Source organism: Mastomys coucha, unplaced genomic scaffold (assembly GCF_008632895.1).
Source record: "Mastomys coucha isolate ucsf_1 unplaced genomic scaffold, UCSF_Mcou_1 pScaffold12, whole genome shotgun sequence".
Classification (NCBI taxonomy): Eukaryota; Metazoa; Chordata; class Mammalia; order Rodentia; family Muridae; genus Mastomys; species Mastomys coucha.
In genome coordinates this window covers 15,269,987-15,294,794 of record NW_022196894.1, presented here as the reverse complement: position 1 = coordinate 15,294,794, position 24,808 = coordinate 15,269,987, and the positions used below count along the sequence as shown (strand labels likewise).

The 24,808-nt window shown below is 50.5% G+C and overlaps 1 protein-coding gene across 4 annotated transcripts in view; it reads right to left on the bottom strand.

Moving 5' to 3' along the window:
• Nucleotides 1–3,453: 3,453 nt before the first annotated feature.
• The window catches only part of Txnrd2 (thioredoxin reductase 2), a 50,950-nt gene continuing 29,595 nt past the window's right edge, over nt 3,454–24,808 (bottom strand). For all 4 annotated transcript variants that reach the window (XM_031363363.1, XM_031363365.1, XM_031363364.1 and 1 more), the window contains exons 12-18: nt 14,833–14,969; nt 11,168–11,263; nt 10,520–10,612; nt 8,689–8,760; nt 7,445–7,542; nt 4,998–5,204; nt 3,454–3,667 (exon numbers count right to left, since the gene is read on the bottom strand). In XM_031363363.1, coding sequence (XP_031219223.1) covers nt 5,081–5,204; nt 7,445–7,542; nt 8,689–8,760; nt 10,520–10,612; nt 11,168–11,263; nt 14,833–14,969 — 620 coding nt within the window. In that variant the 3' untranslated portion in view covers nt 3,454–3,667; nt 4,998–5,080. The remainder of the gene's footprint in view (nt 3,668–4,997; nt 5,205–7,444; nt 7,543–8,688; nt 8,761–10,519; nt 10,613–11,167; nt 11,264–14,832; nt 14,970–24,808) is intronic.

Here is a 24,808-nt window from a genome sequence, read left to right as displayed (position 1 = left end):
TGTGCCCTCAGTCTGGTCCTCAAACCCTTCTCTGTGTGCCTGCTGCTTTCCTGCTGCCTGTGGAACCAGATGTAGAACTCTCAGCTACTTCTCCAGCACCTTGTCTGCCTGTGTGCTGCCGTTCGTTCTCCTGCTAGGATGAGAATGGACTGAACTTCTAAAACTGTAAGCAAGCCGCAATCGAATGCTTTCTTTTCTAAGAGTTGCCATGGTCATGATGTCTCTCCACAGCACTAGAACACTGGCTCCTGCTTGAGTTTCCCAGATGACCAGGAAAGAGTCTGGAAACCCTTGTTCTAGCCTCTACCCCAGTCAGTGTTGGGCTGAGGCTCCTGCACCCAGGAAGCCCGCAGCCTGCAAGTTTGGAGCCAGGAGAGTACACTTTCCTCCTGGGCTGGAGTTGGCTCTCAAGAGCTAGGCCTGTCTCAGGTCATTTGGATGGAGAATCAATTCACAGATGCTTCCAAAGGGAGTCAGACCTGTGTGGTCCACTCCTAAGCATCCAATGCCTACCTGCTGGCCTCAAGCTACAAGAATGTCCACCCATGTCTGGGTGTGACTTCACTCTGTCTTCATGTGTATCCCAATTGAAACTAAGGATGGACTGACTAGGGAGGTAGGAGGACAGGTAGGCAGAGGCCAGGCCAGGCATTGCATGGAGGTGCCATTGCCTGGAGTATGCCAGGTTACTGGGTGCAGGGAAAGTAGCATCCAGAGGGACAGGTAAAGCAGAGGGAAGGGGAAGCAAGGACAGATACACAATCATGTGTTTCATGTGTTCCCCTCTGATCAGGGGACCAGAAACCTTGAGCCTTAATAGTGACATGGCCTTGTTTGTTTGAGACAAGGTTTCTCTGTATGGTCCTGGCTGTCCTGGAACTCACTCTGTAGACCAGGCTGGCTTTGAACTCAGAGCTCTGTCTGACTTGGCCTCCCAAGTGCTGGGATTAAAGGCATGCACCACCACCACCCAGCATGACAAAGGCCTTTAAATCCTGGGTCTTTTGAGGGCTTCCTGACATATATGCTGGACAGCAGTCTCGAGGTGTTCTAAGAAGTCCTGCCTGGCCCATAGCTCCAGGAAGCATGCAGTATGTGAGCGATGGGAGTGGGGAAGTTTTGTTTGACTGGTTCTGCACCACACTGGGGCCCAGACACTGGTGGCACCGCCTGGGTTCTGCTTGGGCATTACTGCTGGGTTGTTCAGTTATGGAATCAAGTCATATGTCAAGGTAGCAGAGAACAAAAATGTAGATCTCAGGGACGAGCTTGTATCTGAGGCTTCAGACAGACACCGCTGTTTCTTACAGGCAAGTCTACTTGCTGGCAAGGGTGCCCAGTCAGGACATGGAGGTAACTGTCACTCCCAGTAAGGCAGGAAATACACATGCCTTCTATTGCCAGCTAAGTAGAAGTAGGATCGATCCCCAGAGGGCTTTGTGACACTCAGAATGGGGTGGGGTGCAATCTCAGCAACTGTTACTCTAAGAACCCATGGCTCCTTTTCTATCCTCTGCTGGATGCCCCCAGAGCCTTGCTGGGCTCTGTCCTCTACTACTGTGCCCTCAGTCTGGTCCTCAAACCCTTCTCTGTGTGCCTGCTGCACAGGGATCTCAGGACAGCATTCATGAAGTGGGGATGGTGTAGGAAAGGGCAAAGTGCTAGAGACGGGCACTTCCCAGGACAGCCAAGACAGTGAAACTGGGAGGGAGCTCCTACCCGCTCCTCTCCTTCCCATATCCTTGCGCAATCCAGTGCCACAAGCAGAGATGTGTAAAACATTGCCAGGGGTAATTGCAGGTTACACAGAACAATCTGAGGAATTAAAAACATATTTTCCTTGCATCATAAAAACATGCAAAGGCAGAGAGGAGGCAGCCCAGGGGTACCTGGCCCTGGGTTGGGGAGCACCAAACCCTGTTGCATTTTCTGGTCCAGAGATGGGACTGGCCATGCAGCTCTGTAGGGTAGATACTCAGGACAGATGCCATTGCTGAGGCAGCTCATCCATGGGTCCTGTTTCTGGCATTAGTTCTGCCTTCAGCACAAGGCACAACAGCCCTCAGTGAATGGTTTAGGTTAGCTATTAGTCTGTGCGTATTTGCCCTGATGAGGTCTTCTAGGTTTGTTCTGGCTCCACAAATAACTGAGTGAGGAGGACTCTGGGCCCAGGTCTCACTTGAACACTGGACTGCCTTTGTGACCACCTGGACGTCCCCCCTGGGCCCCATAGCCAGGCCAGTGCTTGCAGCTGTACTGGCCAGCTCACTGCTCTGGTGAGACCTGAGCCTAGAAGGACCCCGGTGGGGCAGTGTGCACAGATCAGTAACTATCCTGAATGGGGTTTGGGGGACATGAATGTATGGATGTCACTGACTGGCTGGGTAGGCAAGAAGCTATTGGCCAGTGTGTGCAAAGGACAAGTGACAGGTTGCCTCTATTCGATCATCACCAAGTACCAAAGCCACTTTTAGGTGCTTGCCTGCCCCCACGGCAGGGACTGACCACCAGGGCTCTGGTACCCATGGAATGCACCTGGCCAGACTCCAGAAGGTTTTCACTCCACTGGCCTGAGGCAGCAGGTGTTAGCTGACCTCTTCTGCCTCTGAGGCAGACAAAACTTCAAGCTAGAGGAGCACCCTGCCCCCCACAACCACGCCCCAGGATCCTGGCAGGCTGGGGCGTGCCACCAGTGGTGCATTAAATAGGACATGGCTGATCTGCCTCTGCACTTGGCGTCTTAATTGGGCGTCTGAGAGCGCCCTGCACACTTCCACTTCCAGCCAGACTCCTGTAGGCCCATTAAGGTGCAAACACATTCCTTTGTTGGCTGACAAGCAGGGTCTCATCCAAGGCTCCCGGGCCAGGCTAAGTGATATTTTCTTAAGGAAGACATGAGATTAGCCTCTGCTAAAGCCTCAGCATACTGCAAGGCCTTGCCCCTCACTGTCAGGGCTGTCTGTTCCTGCAGTGACTGACAGGCTCTCCCTAGCCCATCAAGCTTCAATGTGGAGGATTAGCCAAAACCAGTCCACAAGCTGACTTGGAGAGCTACAGTGGAAACGTAAGGAGGTGAACGGTGTTCAGTTCAGAGAGAAAACGTCAAACAGCCCTGCCAAACCCTATCCTCCTGTTCTTGACTCTTGATGACGGCTGGAGGCAGGCCACCCTTGCTCCAAGATGTACAGAGACCTTACAGAGAAGGTCCAGACCTCAGCAGAAGGTCCAGTAGGGATCCCTAGAAGATATCTTCAGACCTGAGCCAGTAGTTGAAGGGAGGATGAGGACGGTGGTAAATGCTGGGTCCTACCAGGGACCAGAAGGGCCAGATCAGGGCTGCTCTTCCCAGACACTGCAGCTCCATATATTATGGTTCTGGTGGCAGCAGAACCTGAGTGGAAGCTACTATCATGTGACACTGGGCAACCCTGGGGACAGCACACTCAGACATGCTTTAGTAAAACACCCTCTTTATCAGCACTCCAGAAATGCCAGGGGTTCAAGTCTGGGCGGCCCACATGGGGTTTCTGCCCAGGCCATCATCATCTGACGCTGGGAGTGTTCGGAGACTGGCCAGAGGTTGTAGGGGTGTAGACATCCCTGCAGGACACACGGTGTTCCATCCACATCTTCTCAGATCTCTGAGAGGCAGCAAGGCCTTCCAGTCCTGCCAATAACAGGTGGGGGTCAGCATGGGCCAACATACACATTAGCCTAGCCATGTTTACCCCAAACCACAAGAGATCCTTGAGAGACTGAAAATAAGCCCCTGAAGACAGTCCTCCCCACCCCGTCCCAGACAAAGAGAGAGCACTGCAGTTGCTACAAAAATATTTTGATAAAAACACAAACTGAGCTCTTTTTTTTTTTTTTTTTTTTTTTTGGTTTTTCGAGACAGGGTTTCTCTGTATAGCCCTGGCTGTCCTGGCACTCACTCTGTAGACCAGGCTGGCCGTGAACTCAGAAATCTGCCTGCCTCTGCCTCCCAAGTGCTGGGATTAAAGGTGTGCGCCACCACCGCCCGGCCAAACTGAGCTCTTAACAAAAAAGAAAGAAAGAAAGGAAGGAAGGAAGGAAAGAAGGAAGGAAGGAAGGAAAAAGAAAGAAAGAAAGAAAGGAAGAAAGAAAGAAAGAAAGAAAGAAAGAAAGAAAGAAAGAAAGAAAGAAAGGAAGGAAGGAAGGAAGGAAGGAAGGAAGGAAGGGAAAGGAAGGAAGAAAACCCTGAAAGGAACAATATTCTGGGAAGAACTTCCCTAGGGCCCTCAGTGTCACACACAGCCCCGGCTTGGAGAAGCTGTGGTGGAGCAGGTGCATGAATGCCCAGACAGGCCCCTGTCAGAGAACTACTGCTTGGATGCTCAGACCAGACAGAGGGCATCTTGAGGGGAAAGGACTTTCTATAGCCTCCTCAGTTCCATCAAGGAGGGTGGTTATCAAGGGGCCCAGACCAAGAAGAGGTGAGAGCAAAGAGAGACAACCAGGATGGGCTGTAGCTTGCAGATCAAGGACTGGGGATTCTGAAGGATGCTGTCAGACAGAGGTGTCACTGTAGGGGCAGAAGGCCCTCACCAATTTCTTCTTCCTCAGAAAACCATAATGGCTGGTGATGCACTGTGCCTTCTGGCTGCCCACTTGGCCAGCCTGGCTGTACAAGCTATAGCAGAGCCAGTCAGCCGTGCACAAGGCAGCATCTCCACCTTCTGGGCAAGACAGAAATGAGCCGGCACTTAGGCTCACTGCACGGACAAATGGCACACGGGGACTCTTGACACCACTGCATGTGGGGAATAGCAATGACCAGGCAGGCAGGGACCTTATGGTGTCCTTCAGGGATCCTCAATGATCCCCCTTTGGCCCTGTTCCTGGGATACCACGGCTTGACCAAGGGGAGAAACTTACCTACTTGTTCTACATAGCCTCATCATGTACCTGGCATCATGCCCAACGTGGTGGCTCCCATGACAATAGCTACGTACACTCTTCTCAAGCCTGCTCACCTGGGTGCAGGTGTCTGAGGAGCCTTGGATTGGGCACATGGCACACTGTGTATCCTTAGCTCAGCAGGGATGGTGAGTTAACCTCAGCAGCCAGTCACAGTAGGGTCCAGGCCGGAGCGCTTAGAGATGTGCAGCTTGACCACCTCCTCAGAGCAGGTGGGATGGATCCCTACTGTCTGCATCACCTGTGTGTAGGAAGCCCCACACCTGCACACATCAAGAGGGGATGGTAAGTGGTCAGCGGGAGTGGGAAGGTGGGAAGGGGAGGTCTGTCCATGGCATTCTGACCCTGGGAAAGCCTCAGAAGCCCTGAGATTTCCTTACTGAGTCAGGACTAAGAATATCTCTCCATGCCTATGCTGGACTGCCTACTGCCTCCCAGCAAACACCCACTATCCACAAATGCCAAGGTGCTACCCACCTCAGGCCCTCCTAGCCAACCTTTCCTTGGGTTGCCATCCTGGCTGCCTGCACTCCAGTCCTAATTGCCCCTTCCTTGAGGCCTGCTCTATCACTTTCAAAGTATGGCAGGAATCGCCCAGGCCAGCCACTTCTGACTGCATCCTATACCCACCCAGCCAGCTCTTCTGCTCAGAAGACATGGACACACGGCACTCAAGCACAAGGCCAGGAACTAGTTGTTCTGTGGATGGCATTCTGTCTACTCAGAGTAAGTGCATGAAGGGAGGTAATCTAGTCTAGACTAGCCACTGGACCTCTGAGAACAGCTTCCACTGTCAGCTCATCTCTTGGCCTCTACCCAGGTACTCTAGCCTAGTTGTCAAAGATCCATAGATTACTGCCTGCTGTGGGCATTCCAGGTGGCTCCATGTACACTTGCATTAATGCACATTCTCAGTGAGTACAGTCTAGCTCTCTGGGTGGCACAGCACTTATGGGCACCCTGCAGGGCACAGGTGGTACAGAGTTGAAACCAATAGCTTTCCTAATGTACAAGCCCTGCACAATGCAGGGTCTGGCAGGTAAACGTCCCACTTGAACAACAGGCGCATGCTCTTCAAATACTGCCGGGAGTTCCTAGTGGAGAGGTCCACTCCAAGGCCTCCTGGCCATGTCTGATATATCAGTATGAGCACTCCACTAGCATGCTCAAACCATCAATGTCTCCACCTGCAGGCAGCGGAGAACTACGGTGCTCTACAGCCTCAGGGGTTGCTCTGCCACAGCCAAACATTCTCTGGTATTTTAATAACATGGCCAAATGAGTGAGGCTGACTCCAGGTCTTGACATACAAGAAAAGAGCTGCCCAGTGTAACTGTGTGTCTAAGTCCCCGGCTAAGGCTATATGAGTTTTTGTCTGGTTTGCGTGTATTTATGTGGCATGTACATGTATTCATGACAATGTGGATAGAATCCTGAAGGAGACAGAGGTGAGAAGGCATAGAGAAAGGTGGACAGGAGAAGAGTATGTGGATATCAGGGTCCCCAGTGGGCTAGGAACATGAGTGTGGCCAAGATCTGGGCTTTGGGGATAAGAGGTCTAGGGACAGGGGAGAGAGGATTTCAACAGAGGAATAGGGCCAATGTGTTGAAGGATTGTGTGGGTGAGACAGGATTTGGGTCAGATACCTAGATGGGGCCACACCTATCATAGGACAGCAAACTTCAGGCCTATGTGACCTACAAATGTGTTAGGGCAATGGCTAGTGATGAAGTTCTCCCAGGCGTGGGCTGTAAGTCCCAGATGAGCCCACGTCTTTGGAATATATATCTGCAGTCCTTAGAGATTTGCAGCAGAGCTATTACATGGGACTTTATTCCAGAGTAATCACTATAGAACCCATGAGTCAGGTGTTAACATCTCCTGAACATAGTGCTGGAGCCTGTGTGGGTGGTGACTACTATGGATGCAAGGTGTGGATGATGGTAAGCAGGGCATCCACAAGACCAGCTGGGCCAGGGAGAGCCCTGGGATTAATAGGCCAGGGTTGTCCCACTGCACATTTCCATCCATGGTGCTGCATGCAGGGTCACTGCCCAGACAATTCAGTTGCTGGAAGAGTTTCTGGAAGTCCCTTTTTCTAATATTGATTTCTTTAACATACAAAGAGCTCTTATAACCCAATAACTGTAGCAAAAAAGAAATACATAGAATACACATAGACAATTCATAGGAGATAGAAACAGAAAGGAACAGTGGAAGGCTGCAGAAGGGAGGACTCAACCTCCCTCAGGTTGGCCATGCCCAGGGCTGCAACCATCCCTGCTTAGGACCTCTGGCTAGAGAAAGTCCCTCTCCTGCTCTGTTTGTCATGACTGAGGCCGGCTGAAGGATGCTTGCTGCACACATGTACAAACTCCCCTCCCCCAGGAATGTGGACCCAGCAGCTTCCACTATAGTCAAAAAATCCAACACAAACTGTACTGTCAAAACACAGAGAGAAGCAGCTACAGTTCAAAGTAGCCAGGATTCTACCGGACTTACTTGATCCCAAGAGCAAATCCTTGGGTGACTTCTCCAGCGTTGGGGCCAAGGAAGTGCAGACCCAGCACCAGTTGTGGGGGCTCCCTCATGCACACCATCTGAAAGCCACAGTGGTTTTTTTTGTTTGTTTGTTTTGGTTTGGTTTTTGGTTTTGGTTTTGGTTTTTTGAGACAGGATTTCTCTGTATAGCCCTAACTATCCTGGAACTCACTCTGTAGACAAGACTGGCCTAGAACTTAGAAATCCACCTGCCTCAGCCTCCCAGGTGCTGAGATTAAAGGCATACGCCACCACTGCCCGGCGCCACAGTGTTTTTGACTATCACTTAGCCACAGAGGACCCACCTAACCATAGGGACCTGCTATATCCCATTTCTGCACCCCTCAGAGGTTTCCTTTTGCAGTAGTCAATTTGATAGGACATATCAGATACCTAGAAGACAAAAATCTATGAGGAAGGGGCTGGTGAGATGGCTCAGAGGGCAAGAGCACTGACTACTTTTCTGAAGGTCGTGAGTTCAAATCCCAGCAACCACATGGTGGCTTACAACCACCCATAATGAAATCTGATGCCCTCTTCTGGTGGTTCAAAGACAGCTACAGTGTACTCATTTATAATAATAAATAAAAATCTTTAAAAAAAATCTATGAGGAAGTGTCTACATTACCTTGATTGTGGTGGACAGACCCATTATAATTGGACAGCAACAATCCATTGGGTGCTCATTGTAACTGTAGGCAGTCCCATTGTATAGGCTATCCACTGCAACTGTGGGCAGCAGCATTCCATATGCTACCCACTGCAACTGTGGCCAGTCCCACTGTATAGGCTACCCACTACAACTGTGGGCAGCACCATTCCATAGGCTACCCATTATAACTGTGGGCTGAACCACCCCATAGGTTACCCATTGTAACTGTGGGTAGCACCATTCCATGGGCTGGGATCTGGACTGCATAAAAAAAGAAAATGTGAGCCAAGCACCAGCATGAAGCTCTTTGGTTCTTAACTGCAGATGCAAAGTGACCAGCTGTTTCAGCTCCTGCCACCATGCCTTCCCTTAAACTGTAAGACACAGTAAACCCTTCCTACCTAAAGCTGCTTTTGCAGGTACTCCGTCACATGAGGGAAAGTGGCTAACATTCGCTGTTCTGCCCTATGGATATCAGAGCATTCTCCATGATAGCTAGCTTTTTCCCTCTTAGTCCCAGTGCACCCCAACCCTGGCCCCTAAACATTCTCACCTTTATGTAGCACTGTGATGCATCCCGATCCGCCACTGTGAACTCTAGGGGCTTATAATATGCATGGTAAACCTGAGGGACAAGATACCAGCACCTGAATCAGTGGCCATGCCCAAGACAGGTCTAGAGTCTTAGATACAACAGAAAAAGTGCTGGGAAGGCAGGATTTTCAGGGACCCAAGGGCACTTGTGTGACCCAAAGTTTATAGTGTAAAATGTGGAAACATCTCAGCTGGTTGAAGAGAGTGTGTCCTCCTATGTTCAGGTAGTGTGTACCCACAGCCAGACAGTCTGCAGATAAACCCTCTCCCACCCAGATCTCAGACTTCCCACTGAACACTACAGGAGAGCAGGTATCAAGCTGCTGAGGTGCCACTAGCCATGATACAACACAGAGCCAGTGGTTGGAGCCATGGTACTGGTACTGGGTATCCCCAAGAAGTAGATGTTGGGCAGATCCAGGCCTCCCCAAGACCAGTGCAGACTGGACAGGGAGACCCCTGGCAGATCGCTGGTGTACAAATGCCTCTCCTACTCATGTGAGGAGAAATGACTCTCAGATGGCTGCCTGCCTGGCCTCCCCAGCACACGCCGGTGCTGGCTTGGCCTGAGCTTCAGCCAAGAGAAGGGGCAGGGCAGGCCCCAGCCTCACTGGAGCTGAGGGACAAGGGCTTTCAGCACCCATGAAGGGCTTGACAGTATGTTCAGGGCTGCAGCCATATAAAAAATGAGCAGGGCCCCACATGTGCTACACAGCCATTATTAATTAATAGGGCTTCAGAGAATATTGTTCTAAGCAAGACAGAACTGAAGAAAAAACAAACAAGAATGTTTGGCCATTCAACATCATGAAACATAAAACATTATAAAATGCTATGAACACATGTCCTAGTGTACTTATGATGAATCTAACAAAAATAGCAAATAAAGTGCTGGGAAGGCAGGCCTGTCAGATCTGTCTCCATGATGGAGGGGCCTGGGTCCATGGAGCGGGCAAACTGTACAGCCTAGTGACCTGGGCCTCACAGCTGCTGCAGTAGGAAGGCCTGCACCAAAATCTTCCAGCTTCCACTATGTGGCAGCTTTCAAAGTTTCCAGCCACCTCCTCCTATTCTGAAGGTAGCCCAGGGGCCACAGCCGGCCTGCTGCTGTAGACTTCCCAAACCATCCTGGCCCAATGAAAATCCTTTTGCTTAGGACGAAGGTTCCAGTCAGAGCCATTGGGCCTGGAGGCACCAGAAGAGCTTGGGAAGAGGACAGAATGTGGGCTGGGAGTCGGAGTGTCTTGTCTGTTGGAAACCTCAGGAGAGTCCCAGGAAGGTGGAGGTACAGGTGGGTAGGAGTGGCCCAGCCTGGGCAGGAAGGTGGAAGAGTCATTCAGGCTAAGGGAGAGTTAGGGAGAGCCCCACAGAGCAGTACCAGCACCTGAGACCTTCTGTTGCAAGCTCTCTGCATGCTGAAGTAGAATGGGCAGCAGATGTCCGATGCTCTGGTGGTAATGCTAGGAACCTCAACGGTGCTGCTAGTACATACGGTGTTAGTTGGGGGCGGGCTGTTGGAGGCGACCAGATCATAAGACCTCAGAGGAAGGCAGCAGTCAGACGCCGAGGTGGACACCAGGGCAGCGGGGGACATTCGGTGGGTCCAGAGAAGAGAAGCTTGGGCATACACTAGGGCTGCCAGAGGCTTCCCTTGTTTCTGGAGCTGCTCCTCAACACTCCTGTCCCGTGGGGGCCCCACCCTATGCCTTGCCAAGAGCAGCCTCCAGAAGTAGCCCCTGTTTACCAGACCTCCAATCCATAGAGGGGCTCTGTGGAGGACAGTTCCCTACCTCTACATGCTCCTGGCCATGGAGAGCCACAGCCTCCTCCTCAGACAGCCCCACACAGCCGTACTCCAGTGGTGTAAAGACAGTTGTGGGAACCTGGAAAGTAGGTCTGGAATCAGATATGCTTTCTGTGTGTTGTCCCCCCCACCCTCTCTCCCAAGTCGAAAATGCATCTCCAGAGTGACACTTGAACAGTAATCTGAGGCCAGGGACCCAGCCATACATGAGCACAGCAGGTGGCCACCCCTTGTTCCTGGGCTGAACCAGGAGCTAAACTACATACATTCCTTTTTCTAGAAGAGGGAATGAGCTGCCGGGGATAGCTCACTGATACAGGCTTTACTCTGAACCCATCATACTGATGTGCTGGTCCTCTGATGGAGCTCAAAAGAGATCCTGCTCATAGCTCCCAGTGACTAGAAATCTGGTTCATATGGCCCTAAAGACTGCACTGTCCTGCTCATGTACATGCAGGTACTCATATTCACACACTCACATCTGTGTGCATATATACCCATACACATACACCTGGGCATATGCGTATATGTCCACGTGTCCATGCAGGCACATAGATGCAAAGGCTCCTTACCCCAGAGGAACCAGCTAAGCCTTTCCTAGCTTGAACTGACCTGGCCCTTTAAAGGAACTCACATTGCTGTAATCCATTAAGGTTGAGGATTTCCCAAAGAGCCGCTGAGCCAGAAGTTTTCCTGCCTTGATAGCTGTGGGTGTCAGCTCAGGCCGCCCCTAAGAGAAGAATCCAACAGCATTCTACTGCAGACAGCCTGTACAGATACCACACCACCACCCATCGCCCTCCTAGCAGGTGGCTGAAGATTCACAAAACCAGGCTTTGAAGACATGGACATGAGCTGTGAGGCTCAGCATGCAAGGCTGGTTTCCCACAGTGACAATCCCAGGCCCTGTGGATCTGCTTATCACCCCTTTCTCTAGAGGAGGGAGTGATCGGCCAGGCTTAGCCCCACTACGCTCACTTGCACAGGCTTTTTTCTCTGAATAAGCCACACTGATGATCTCAGAGTGCTTGTCCCATGACAGAGCTCCAAAGAGGCCCCTGCCCATGGTTCCCAGTGACTCGGGGTCTGGTTCATATGGCCCCCAAGCATGTCACGTGCTCCTGACACACAGCTTGACATGCATGTCATAGTCCATGACAAATCCCAAATCAGTGTCATTCCACAGGAGACCACTTTGTCTCAGGGCGCACCTCGCCTCGGGTGTTCCTGCTTGCAGCAGCTCAGACCCCCACTGCCAATCACCTCCGTAGCAGGAAATGCAGATGCTGTTTGGCATTCCAGAAATGAGTAGAGATCTACAGAGATAAACTAAACTTCCAGCCAGTACATTCCATCGGGCCTGAGTAACCCAGGAAACATCCCCACACAACACACCTTACCCCATTAAACAATACCACTACTTCACCCTAGGCTTTCTGTAGCTGCTGGCCTGACCTGAATGCAGGGGTATGAACTTCATTGCTTGCAATCATCTTTTAAACTGTGTATTGAACTTTTAAAATAAAGAAGGCTTTCCTGTGCCACATGCCGGTGGCAACCCAGCCCTGTGTGCTAGACTGAGACACACTCGATGTCTCTCTTCTGAGAGAACACAGGTGCTATCTCAGGGTACGGTACTCACAAGACAGAGATGAGGCCTAAAGTTGGAGACTACAACATCCAAACGAGCAATAGGCAGAGACTAAGCAACCACACTGCCCAGGTTGGTGGCCTGAGCCTCAGTTAGATAGTGGTGTAAAGGGCTGGAGAGGTGGCTCGTTGGTGAGGAGCACTAGCTATTCTTCCAGAAGACCTGGGTTTCAGCATCCATATGACCCCTAATGACTGTTTGTAACTTCAGTTCCAGGGCATCTGATGCCCTCTTCTGGCTTCTATGTATGTGCACCAGACACACATGAGGTATACAGATATGCATGCAGGTGAAACATCCATACATTAAAAAAAAAAGTTTAGATAGTGAAATGACCAGGAAGGAGTAGCGCTGCACAGAAAGCTGTGTTATTTTTCATGCAGTCCTCCTTGGAGCTGCTATCTCTGAGGCCTGGTACTCTGGTATCTCTGAGGCAGCGGTAGGTAGGAGTCAGGCACCTCTTAGAGAGTCAGTTCCTGAACTGAAAACACAGGGCCTGATGGTATCTTCTACAATGGCTATGGCTCATATCTGAGCATTTTTATAGTTGTAGGGGACCCCTCTGGTACACCAAAGAGTCCAAGAGCCATGCTAATCCAGTACGAGTTCTACTGGGACCTATTAGACTCAACCATTGGTCCCATCTCCCTAAATTCCTCTTTATAGTTCCCAAAGTGAGTTCCAAAGGGAACTAAGGCAGAGCAGACACCTGGAAGGCATAGGTGCAGGAGCTCTTGCCTGGCCTGCTTTGCTTCCAACCAGAACCTTCAGTTACCCCAGCTATGTCTCCTACCAAGATGCCCCTCAACTCCATAGTACATGTTTCTGTGGTGTAACTAGTGGTTCCTCCTGGGAACTAGTGATGCTCAATACTCAAGACACTCAAGGCAGGAACACACAAGAGTGGGTTAAACAGAGTCACCCCTCCCACCAAAAGGGGAGGGGACCTACTCAGAACTTAGAAGTGAGTTTATTTGGAAATGGGTTTTTGTATAAGATACAGGGTTTACACGGGTCTTAAGTCTGATGAAGGACAATCTGTAGGAGACAAAGGCGGGCATAAAGCACCTGGAGGAGAATGTCAGTGATGGTGGCACAGAGCTGAGGTTAAGGACCACCCAGGCCCAGCACAGAGGAGGCAGGAGATAACGTTCTAGAAGTTCTAGAAGGTACTGAGGACGACAGCTTGCCCACACTCAGATTCAACCTCAGGCCTCCGAGAGTGAGTGCTCTATATTCCTGAGTTTGTGGTGGCACAAACCACTTGTTGTAGCAGCCCTGGGACAGAAACATACTTGTGGAAGATATGGCAGGTCTCAGCACAAAGACAAGAAGGCCTGGGGACTCTGGGATCATCCATCAGCATGTCTAAGCAGGAGCCTTCTGAGCACTTTCCCTGATTGCATTAGGATGGGTCAGTACAAGCTATTCCTGAGGCTCTAAGGATGCAGAGACCCAGGACTGATGAAGCAGGAGGGGCCTGTGAAGGACAGGAACTGTGGCTGGTTGTTTCCCAAGCCAGGGCTTCACCATCACCAGGGAGGTGCTGTGGGCCATGATCTCCATGGAAGTGAGGGACGCAGAGGACACCGAGGAAGTGTCCACAGCCACAGGCCCAGTCAGCAGGGATGGATCCAAAGCTCCGATACCTTTCCCACACTGAGCCCTTCACCTAAGAAAGACCAGTGACAGCCTAGTCAGCAAGGGCACTGAAACAGAGGGGGAACCGAGGCCAGGACAAGGCCAGATGGCCTGAACTGGGGTTGGCCTCCTTCTGTGGACATAAGACTTCTCTAAGGTCATGTCCAGCAACAGCTAACTCCGTTTTAATAATTATTTTGTGCCGAGCGGTGATAGTGCATGCCTTTAATCCCAGCACTTGGGAGGCAGAGGCAGGTGGATTTCTCAGTTCGAGGTCAGCCTGGTCTACAGAGTGAGTTCCAGGACAGCCAGGGCTATACAGAAAAACCCTGCCTCGAAAAAAAAAAAAGAAAGAATTATTTTGTGGGGGCTGGAGATATGGCTCAGTGGTTCTGTCTGCTCTTCCAGAGGTCTTGAGTTCCATTCTCAGGAACCACTTGGTAGCTCTCATCCATCTGTACTGGGATCTGATGCCCTCTTCTGGCATGCAGGTATACATGCTGATAGAATGCTAATATATGTAAAACAGATAAATAAATCTTTAAAAATTTATTTAGCATATGGTTATTTTGCCTGCATGCATGTCTGTGTACTTCACATGTGTGCTTGGTATCCAAAGAGGCAAGAGGGTGTCAGATACCCTGAAACTGAAAGTTATAGATGGTTATGGATTGCCATGTGGGTGCAAGGGATCCAGGTCCCCTGGGAAAGCAGCCAGTGCTCTTAACTGCTCAGCCATCTCTGCAGCTCCCTCTTTTAAACTGCCCCACCCTGAGCCTCCCAGAAAGGCAAGAGAATCAGAAGGAGCAGAGGTTAGTGCCCAGTCCTTCCCAGGATGCACCTGACTAGTCCCTACAGTTGAATCCTGTGACTGGTGCTCTGGGACTAGAAAGACACATATCTTACCTGTGGACAGCAGAGCCTACATCATGTTCACCTCAAGGCCCAGCTGAAACAGGTGAGAGCACAGAAATAGGAGCGGTTGGCCAGACAGACATAGAACATACCTCAGCAACATCTCCAATGGCATAGATGTGGGGGACAGAGGTGGCCTCCTGGGCATCCACAAGAATCTTCTGATTCTCAGGGTTGGTATTAATGCCAACCTTCTCCAGATTCAAATTTCTGGTTTCTGGAACTCGCCCTTTAAGAAAAGATAGAGAAAATTGAAATATTTGGGTTAGCAGTTTTGACACGGGTTAGTTTTATTTAAAATATTTCAACCAGATGTAGTGACACACACATACAAAATCCTAGCTCTTGGAAGGCTGAGGCAGGAAGATAATAAATTCAAGGTTAGCCTGGGTTAAACATACAATCTATCTAAAAATACAAACAAACAAACAGAACAAAACAACCAGGGCTGGCTGGGCATGGTGGTGCATGCCTTACATCCCAGCACTGGGAAGGCAGAGGCAGGCAGATCTCTGAGTGTGAGCCCAGCCTGGTCTACAGAGTGAGTTCCAGGACAGCCAGAGCTACACAGAGAAACCCTGTTTCCCAAACAAGGGTGAGGATATAGGTCAGCAGCTGTACAATAAATAGATCAGTCATTCAATAGGGATTGTCCCTTCTAAGGGACACCTTCTAACAAACATTTCTCAGAGCCGGCTTCTATGGCTGGCTTAGAATCCCAGCTCTTGCCAAGGCAAGATGATTGCTTGAGCACAGGAGTATAAAGCTGGCCTAGACAACAGGGTAAGACTGTCCCCAAAAGAGAGAAAAAAAAATTCTCAGAACAGTCACTGAAAAACTGTCCCGCCCGACTGCAGAGGGACAGGGTGTTGGCTCAGTCAATGAGGGAACTGCAACAGCTTCTGGCTCACATAAGAGAGTCTGTCAGTGCTCCTTGTGTAGTTATGACAACAACTAACTATCTAGTTACCCACAAAGCTCTGCACCAATCAGTACACTTTAGAGTCTGCGGGCAGCATCCACAGAGGATGGTGTCCCTCTCGGGTGATGATTTCTGAAGCCTGGGTATGAATCAGGTGCCTGATGATACAACTGTAGCCTGACATTAGTTTGTAGGGGACAGGCTCCAGAATCTTCCACATAGCCCCCAGAACCAGTATCAGTGGTTTCTGAATCAGGAAAAACAAGGCCTCCCTTGGAGGTGAATTGGTGTTGTAGGCATCTGTCTGTCTGTCTGTCTGTCTGTCTGTCTGTCTGTCTTTGCTGTGTTGTCCTCACACCAAGCCTGATTTGCTTGACTCCATAACACTAGAACCAGAGCTCCTTCCTGGGTCTCTTCTAAGGGACACCTAATACTTTACTGGACAGACTTGGGGAGAATGAGACCTCAGAGTTATGAGGTCTCTAGCCCATGCTCAGGGCCTCTGCCCAGGTGGGGCCTATAGGTCTCTTTAAATGCAGGGTCACACAGGTCTGGATGGCAGAGCCTATAGTGGCCTCCAACATCAGATAGGCCCTAACTAACCTCAGCCATGTGTCTTCTTACTGTGTGCCCCTTGTCTACTTTCACAGACTCACCTTTCCACGGCGATCTGCTCTTTCATTCCTTTGTTTGCTGGTCTTGTTTTGTCTGTTTTGTGGTGCTGGATGAACCCAGGGCCTCACACATGTTGGGCAAGTTTCATCCACTAACCCTATTCTTCTGATTTAATGAGACTAGGTTGCATAGTGTATTATGTCTAACAGTGCAGAGGAAGGCTGCTCCCATAGCCAAAGGTGAGACAACCTGGGTGAGACCCAAGAGATAGAGACCTTCATGAATGAAGATACAAAGGCTACCAATGTCGGGGAGGCACTGAAGACTCAGAGGCTAGCCTGGATACCAGTGCCTTCTCTGACCTCCTCAGTGCCAGGTCCTGGAAAAGTTAACCTTCTCACTCCCTTCAAGGGCGCTTAAAGGTGACAGTAACCCCAGCCCCTTCCTGCTTTCCTTCCTCAGAGCTGCCAGTACAGCTTCTTCCCCAGATAGCTGCCTGGGCCACCAGTCTTTCTGTGCAGAGAGACCTGTCTTTCTTCTGTACCTGGGTGCTCCCATTTGTAAAAGGGACTACCGTGGGCCCCAGGCAAGCCCCGGAAAACTATGTGCTTGAATTTCAGCACAAGCACCTCTGATGCTGATGACCGGAGAAGCTCCTGATGTTAACCGAGGGGGCCTTGAGCAGGGCACAAGTGTCCCCTTGTGAACACATACAAGCAGGGTGCACCCACATACAAGTGCACACACACACATATGCATGTTTGTCAAAGAAATCAATAAGAAGACTAAAAGCAGTGCCCTATAAAGAGGGGAGAGGTCAGTCATGGTGATACTTGGCTACCACCACAGTACTCAGGTAGATGAAACAGGCCAGTCTAGGTTGTAAAGTAAGCAGGTTCTAGGCCAGCCAAAGCTATACTGCAAGACCCTGTCTCAAAAAGGCAAAACAAACAAAAGAAAGAGAAGACAGTGGGACAGACGTGAAAATACTTGTCTAAACACATCCTTTGACACTGTTTGTTTGTTTGTTTGGCTTATACATGGTTTATATATTCAAAAGAGACACTAACACAAGGAAAAAAATTCCAAATACCACAAACAATTTTAAAGAAACTTAACAACAGGTTGTGAGAGCAGATGACAGGATCACTACAGTTCTCTCAGCATCCTCAGGGGACAGTTCGGGAGCCCCTTCCCAAACCAGGAATCCACATCTGCACACAGCCTCCCCCACCCTTTGTGCACTTGGCCATCTCTAGGTGACTCCCAAGACAGACTGTGAAGCAGTGTTAGGTAACAAGCTGCTATGCTGTCACTCGGGAACAAGAAAGCACAGTGTGTATGTGCTGAATTGGTAGAGTGTTTGTCTAGCACGCATGAAATACTGGGTTCAATCCCAGCATCGGGATGTGGGTGGTGGAAGCAGCAGAACCAGAAGGTCAAGGTCATCCTTGGACATCCAGAATGTTTGAACCATCCTAGGCTACATGAGACCCTGTCTCGAAAATAGCAACAAACGAACGGTGGCAGAACACTTGCCTTACTCATACAAGGTTTTGTTGCCAGCTCTAATAAGAACATATGTACCCTCAGTGAGTCCAGAGCTGTGGAGACCCTCAGATGCACAGGATCTGCAGATGCTCTGAGGAGACAGGAGATGCTCATGTTTCCATGGTGTGGATTCTCTCTTAACGTGGAACTCACATAGATATCTATGCCCCATTCCAAGAGGACTGTTAACATCCTGTAGTGTCAAATTTTTACAGGAAAGTCATGGTTTCTTCTCTTCCAAAATATATAGTTTTGACCACAAAAAAAGTCTTGAAGCACAAAGAGCCCTGGAGTGGCCCTTGTTTCAGCCTGGGCTATCCAAGGCCTCCTAACCACTGAGGGAGCCAGGCTCCATCAAGCTGCAAAAACACAGCAAAGCATGATATAAGAGTCCCCCCAAAAGGCAGCACGTCTTAAGGGAAGACATCACTGTCTGGGGTGACCCCAGGGAAGTGGCTCTCCTATTTGTATAAATTGTGGGGTATCTGGGTCCGTGCGGGCCCCGTGTGAGCTAACTGGCTGGCACTTCCTCACATGTTCTTTACTGGGAGGGCACTCTTACTCTTTCCCAAATGCCAGGACTCTTGTAAAGTATTTGATCCTCCCTGTCTCCCCTGCAAGCCTCCTCCAGGGAGGCTCCAAGTCTCGCCTCCCACCAACAGGCTATCTACCTGCATGGACAGACTAGGCCCTGTGTTTCCGGAATTCACCAGGATAGCCTGCAGCATGTGCCATGCAAGGAGCACACTGACTGGAGCCAACAGGGAGAACAAGCAAATTCATGCCCTGCCCAGACCCTCAGAGTAGACTTGTAACCCCCTCACCAGGAGCCGGTAACGGTGTTGAATAAGTCAGGCTGGCAGCCAGGTCTCCAGAGCACGGGTCTCAGCTTGCCCTCTCCTACACACCCCTGTAGCTGTCCAGCACACCACTCACAGCTGAAAGCAAATGGGTTTTCAGGCAGTGTGTGAACCGCACCATGCCCACCCTTCAGCTTCAGCTTTTGGGTACAAAGTCCAGGACAGGGAAAGGAAAGGCTTGTTCCTCTTGGTGTCAGTGTATCTGTCTCCTCACGCTCCTCACAGTTCTGGACCTTCAGGGAGGGTAGCGTGTGAGCTTCATCACAGCTCAGCAGTCAGGGGAGGTCCCCTTTGCCTTGAATTCAGATAACTGTAGCCCCTGAGCAGGTGTATGTCCCCCAGAGCCAGACCGCTTATGCCTCTCAGGAGCTCAAGACAATTCCCCACTGACAGAGGTGATTTGGCATCAAAGGCATAGTTCCCACAGTTCTTGGTATCTGGAATAAGCTAGACTTCAGTCTGCAATGTCCAGGAAGTGGGTGGTGCCCTTCTAAACATCTGGCAGATGAATCTTTAAGTCTCCAGCTGTTATGCTGGATGGGGAAGTCAAAACACAGAGACTTGGCTAAGCCTGGCTGCTATAGTTGGCTTGGGCCTGGCTCCAGCCTCTTGGCACTACTCAGCCACAGGAACTGGGTGTGGGCAGGCAGGCACCATGGGGATCAGCCTAGACTCAGGCAGTGGGAGGCCACATCAGAGGAAGGAGCTGGGCCTCTGGGTAGGGCTGGAGTACACAGGAGGAGGTAAAGGCTCAGTAGCTTAGGGGACTGCGGTTCAATCCCTGAGTCCCTTCTCCAGCTGCTGGGTCCAGCTTGCTGCACTCACTGCCTCCTGGTAATCTTGCTGGAGCTGGAGTTGCCAAGGGAAACACTGGTAGGCTGCTCCTGATGCTGGCCACATTGTTCATGATCTTCCTACACATATGCCCACCTGATCCTGTGAGGCCAAGAGCATCTCTCTGTGTTCCTTGTAGTAACTATGGTAACTACTGCTCTTGCAGATGCCAAGGAAGCTCTGTACCAAGGTCCTTATGGAAATAAAACTACAATTAAATGATACTTAATGGCAGAGATACATCCTGATAAATGTGTCACTGAGTTGTTTGGTATTGTGTAAAGAGCGAGTATTCTTACACAAATCTAGATGCTCTAGACTACCTCACAGGAAGACCTCTGTGGTACAGGCTACAACTGCATACAACACTCACTACCTGAATGCTACAGGCAACTGGAGCACAGCAGGTCTGTGCCTCTAAACAGGTTTATTTCCATAGACCTTGCCATAGCATTACAACAGCCTTGGTGCCACTGTACCAGAGAAATTTTTTAGCACTGGGATAATCTTCCAGGAAGGCTGGGTGGGATACACTGTACATACATCTGAAAGTAGTACCAGGAAAGAAGTAGGGGAGGAACTAAGTGCCCTTCATGGTCTATTGCAAAGCCAAGATTTCTTAGGACATGTTGTGTATATACATTTGGCATGTAAGCCAACTCTGCAGTGTGAGGAACAAATGTCTGGCTGGCTGTGAGAGAGCAGAAACTCAGTATGGCAAAGAACTTAGCTGAGGGGCGCTGTTGAGATGGCTCAGCGGGCAAGAGCACTGACTGCTCTTCCGAAGGTCATGAATTCAAATCCCAGCAACCACATGGTGGCTTACAGCTACACTTAATGAAATCTGATGCTCTCTTCTGGTGGTCCAAAGACAGCTACAGTGTACTCATTTGTAATAATAAATAAATCTTTTGGTTTTGGTTTTTTGAGACAGGGTTTCTCCTCTGTGTAACCCTGGCTGTCCTGGAACTCACTCTGTAGACCAGGCTGGCCTTGAACTCAGAAATCTGCCTGCCTCTGCCTCCCAAGTGCTGGGATTAAAGGCATGCACCACCACTGCCCAGCCAGCAAGTGGTTTGTTACTGCTTCTGGAATGGATGGTAGAAAAAGGGAAGGAAGGACCATGGTTACACTGAGATGAGGATGGTGTGGGCCCCGATGCCAGAGAAGCCTCCCTCACCAGACATCCTATATTGTGGAGCCATTCACTGAAGCTGAGACAAACTCTGAAGCCAGGGCACAGACCATAGTGAGCAGGGTGGGCCCCATGACCTAGGACATAGCCCCACAGTTCCCTCAAGCACTGCTTTCTCCCTTGTGATCAGAGCTGAGTCCAATCTCCCTGCTTGGACTGAGGGCCCACCAGAGTTGTAGGTGCCTCTTCAGCTCAGGTCTGGAACCCAAGGAAAGTAGAAAAGAGGTGCAGGAGACAATCCAGCGACCATCCACCTAAGCAGTTGGCTCTAGGTACTCTAGACCCTGTGACATGCTCACAAAATGAGAAGCAAGGTGCAAACCAACATGCTGGGCCGTGTCCTCAGCAGCACAAAAGCTGTGCTCAGGCGATGCTGAAGGGTGGCTGTCTGTCCCTCTGCACTGTGCTCTGCACCTCTCCAGACTCTGCTGTACCCACCGCCTCAGCTCTAGAGTGTGGTGGCAGCAACATACTCTTTTTGTTTGTTTGTTTGTTTGTTTATTTGTTTTTGAGACAGGGTTTCTCTGTGTAGCCCTGGCTGTCCTGGAACTCACTCTGTAGACCAGGCTGGCCTCGAACTCAGAAATTCGCCTGCCTCTGCCTCCCAAGTGCTGGGATTAAAGGCGTGCGCCACCACCTCCTGGCAGCAACATACTCTTGAACATTTGTTGCTCGCTGCGCTCTACGGCCTGGGCTCTACCAGGAAGGAGACCTGGCCCATCCCATGCCAAGTGCAATTGGTTTGTCAGTGCTGACACTCAGAGGAAGGGAGCGAGCTGGAAGGATGGGGTTTCCTGGCTTGTGGCTTTGCCTTAAACACTCTGGCCTCGCACAGCACCTCTCCTGCTGTTTTCATTTGCACGTCTCTGAATAATAAAACTGTTTTCTGCCTCCGATTTCTTAATAGCACTTGTTTTTTGTTTGTATGTTTTGTTTTGTTTGTATGAACTGCCAATCCCTTCCTTTGCCTGTTTGTTGCCTTTCTTGCCTTTAAGAGCTTCACATGTAATCAATCCATGATGCTCTGCCACTCCTTCTACAAGGAGAGAGCTCAAATGCATTTTTCCTCCTCTGAGTAAATAGGCCCCGGGCTATCTGCTCCAGGAGCACTGTGCAGGGAGCCTCTGGCTGACTCTTCTACAACAATCCCCCAACACACACACACACACACACACACACACACACACACACCACACACACACACACATACACACACACACACACACACACACATACACACACCCCCACACCACACACACACACACACACACCCCCACACACAGCCTGCCACCATCCCTCCTTAATAATTGACCCAAGGAGTGACTAGAGAGGGCGGCAGGCCAAATGCCTAAGACAGCCATCAGCCTTTACCACCTACTCTGCTGGATAAAGGCTGTGCAGGTGGAAGGCCACAAGCGGCACCCTGCGCCTCTCTGATCCACGCTAGTTAAACGAGCATGCCCTCCAATTTCATGCCTGCCTACAGCACATGTTCCCACCAGGGAAGGGCAATCCGTGAAATGAGGTGAGATTTAAGTGCCAGCAGGAATAGGGAGGGCAAATGAGGGGCTGTGATCCAGACTGATAGGACCACACCAGGTGACACAGGGTTGGACAGAGGGGTGTCCATACACTGTGACCTTGAGACAGCCCGAGGGCCACAAAGGACTGTGTGGAGAGCCTAGGCAATTGTCCTATGCAGGGGGTTTATGCATGAGGCCCTGGTGGTACTCAAATGTGCTGAGCCTGGCCTATTGCTTGCCTGATCCATTGAGGCTGTGTGTTTTTTAACTTGATCTTCCTTTTCCTTATTTGTGTTCATGGGTTCTTTTTGTAGGAAGGGTTTCGTATAAACCACGCTGGTCTGCAACTTACTATGTAGCTGAGGACGATTTTGAACTGATTTTCCTACCTCCAATCCCAGTGCTGGGATTGCAGGAATGTGCTTGTTTATACCAGTTTATATAAAGCAGAGGCCTGAATCTAAGGGTTTATGCTTGAAAGGCAAGCACTCTACCAACTAAGTTACATCTCTAGCCTTTTACTCATTTTTGGAGGGGGTGATATGTGGGGTTGCCAAGGCTGGCCCCAAACTCTCATCTAGCTCATGTTCCCCTTGGATTCATGGTAGCCTTTCTGCCCCAAAGTACAGGGTTTACAGGTGAGAGTCACCAGGCCAGCTCCCTTATTTGTTGAATCATTTACTTAGTTCTGGGGAAAAGTAACCCATTTACTTAGAGCAGCCCTTCCAGCATGCTAAATATGTCTACTTCTGAATCCCTCCTCTCATTTCTTCTCTTTATCCCTCTCTTTTTCTGTCATAGCTCCAACTCAATATAGCTCAGGCCCATCTACAGCTGTGAGGGTCCCACTACAGTGGGGATACTCCAGGCTAGGCTATATGCAGCACCCAGTCCTAGGGACCAAGCCACCCCTCAAAACTCCTAGGCAGCCTAAAGCTGCCCCCTCCCTTTTGCTGAGCTTGGATCATTCCTGGTGATCAATGTCAGCCTTGAGGAGCTTGGTTCTGTTTATTCTCCTGCTGCCTGGCACTCAGTGCAGTGCTGGGGAGGGCTGTGCGGCTGTGGCTGTAGTATGGGCATGTAATCTACATATATACAAATAGATAGTCCTGGGCAGGGAAGGAGAGCCAGACTATACAGCTCACCCTGGGCTGTCTCCAGCTCTTACAATAAGAGGGACTATGTAGGTGCAGCAAGGACCCTGTTCCACACGCTGGGAAGGAATCCTGTGACCCAGGAATGGATGTACCTCAGCCTTGTCAACTATCCTAGGCAGAGACAGAAAACTGGATGTGCTCTGGCAGCCTAGAGGCACAGGTCAGTCTTAGTTCCGTTTCTAAGGCTGTTCCCCAGAGGCTCCACATGCCTTCCTTAAAACCCAATCAGCCTCTGAGCAGGCATCTGCCAGGGGCTGTCTCGGGCCAGCTCCCCTGACAGCACCGATTCAGGCCACAACTGGTTAACTCCGGGCTAGGCGACGCAGATCCCGCCTGCCTGGACTGTGCAGGCTGACTGTCTTCACTCAGCGCTGTAATCGGCACATCTGCAGACAGGAAATCCTCCTTGCTGAGGTTCCCAGTCTATTATCTGAGACACCTGGTGTGGGCGGGTGATTCAGAGACAAACAATGAGGGGCCCCTGCACAGCAATTAACTGCTTTAACTGCTAATGTGTTTAATCCAGCACTGGAGATCAAGGCTGTGGAGGAGAAGGCTGCCTGTCCCTCTTGGCTTCCAGAGTGCAGCACCGCTTTGCCAGGGCTGCAACCTCACATTCTCACCACCTACGGAACACGGACCCAGTCAGGTGTGAGGTCTGGGGCCTTCTGTCCATGGATGTCATTTGAGGCTGGAAGGGCATCTATCCCTTTTATTAAATATCCCTCAAAGTTCAGCTTGTTGGGACAGTATCAGCTGCTTGCTTGGATGGAAAGCACAATCCACAGAGATGTCTAAGGTACCAGCCGTGCAATACCCCCCCCCACACACCCCGTTTTACTTGAACCTCTCAGAGTGCATCGTCTCACAGCAAGCAGAAATAATGCTTCGTTAGAGGCTTTATCAGTACAAGCAGCAAAAAACATTCCCAGTTGTTCAAATGGGAAGTGGCTCCTGAATGTTTACAAAACCTGGCTCAGATGGGGGTGGCGAAGTCAGCACATGCCCGAGCGCCAGCCCCACCACCCAGAAGGCGTGCCAGAAACCGCTGCCGCCACTGCCACAGCCCTGGGGAAGAAGGGTCAGAGGCCAAGGACTTGGAAAAGCTTCTACCCACAGCATCAATCACCCCTGCAGCCTGTCTGGGGGATACTCTTTTTGAACATACAAAAAGTAGAACAGATTCCCAGCAGGGGAGAGACAGAGGCTCTGCCTGATGGGAACCCCCCTGGAAGCCAGGGGACCGAGGCTTTGCAAAGGCATAGACCCTACTCCACGAGCCACAGCTGTCCAACAGCATCTGGCCACAACGAGACAAGGGGTGGACGTGGTGCATCACCCTGGAGGGTCCAGGGCTTTGGAGACTGAAGCAGAAAGACAAGTTTGAGGCTAGCTTGGGCTACCTTGTGAG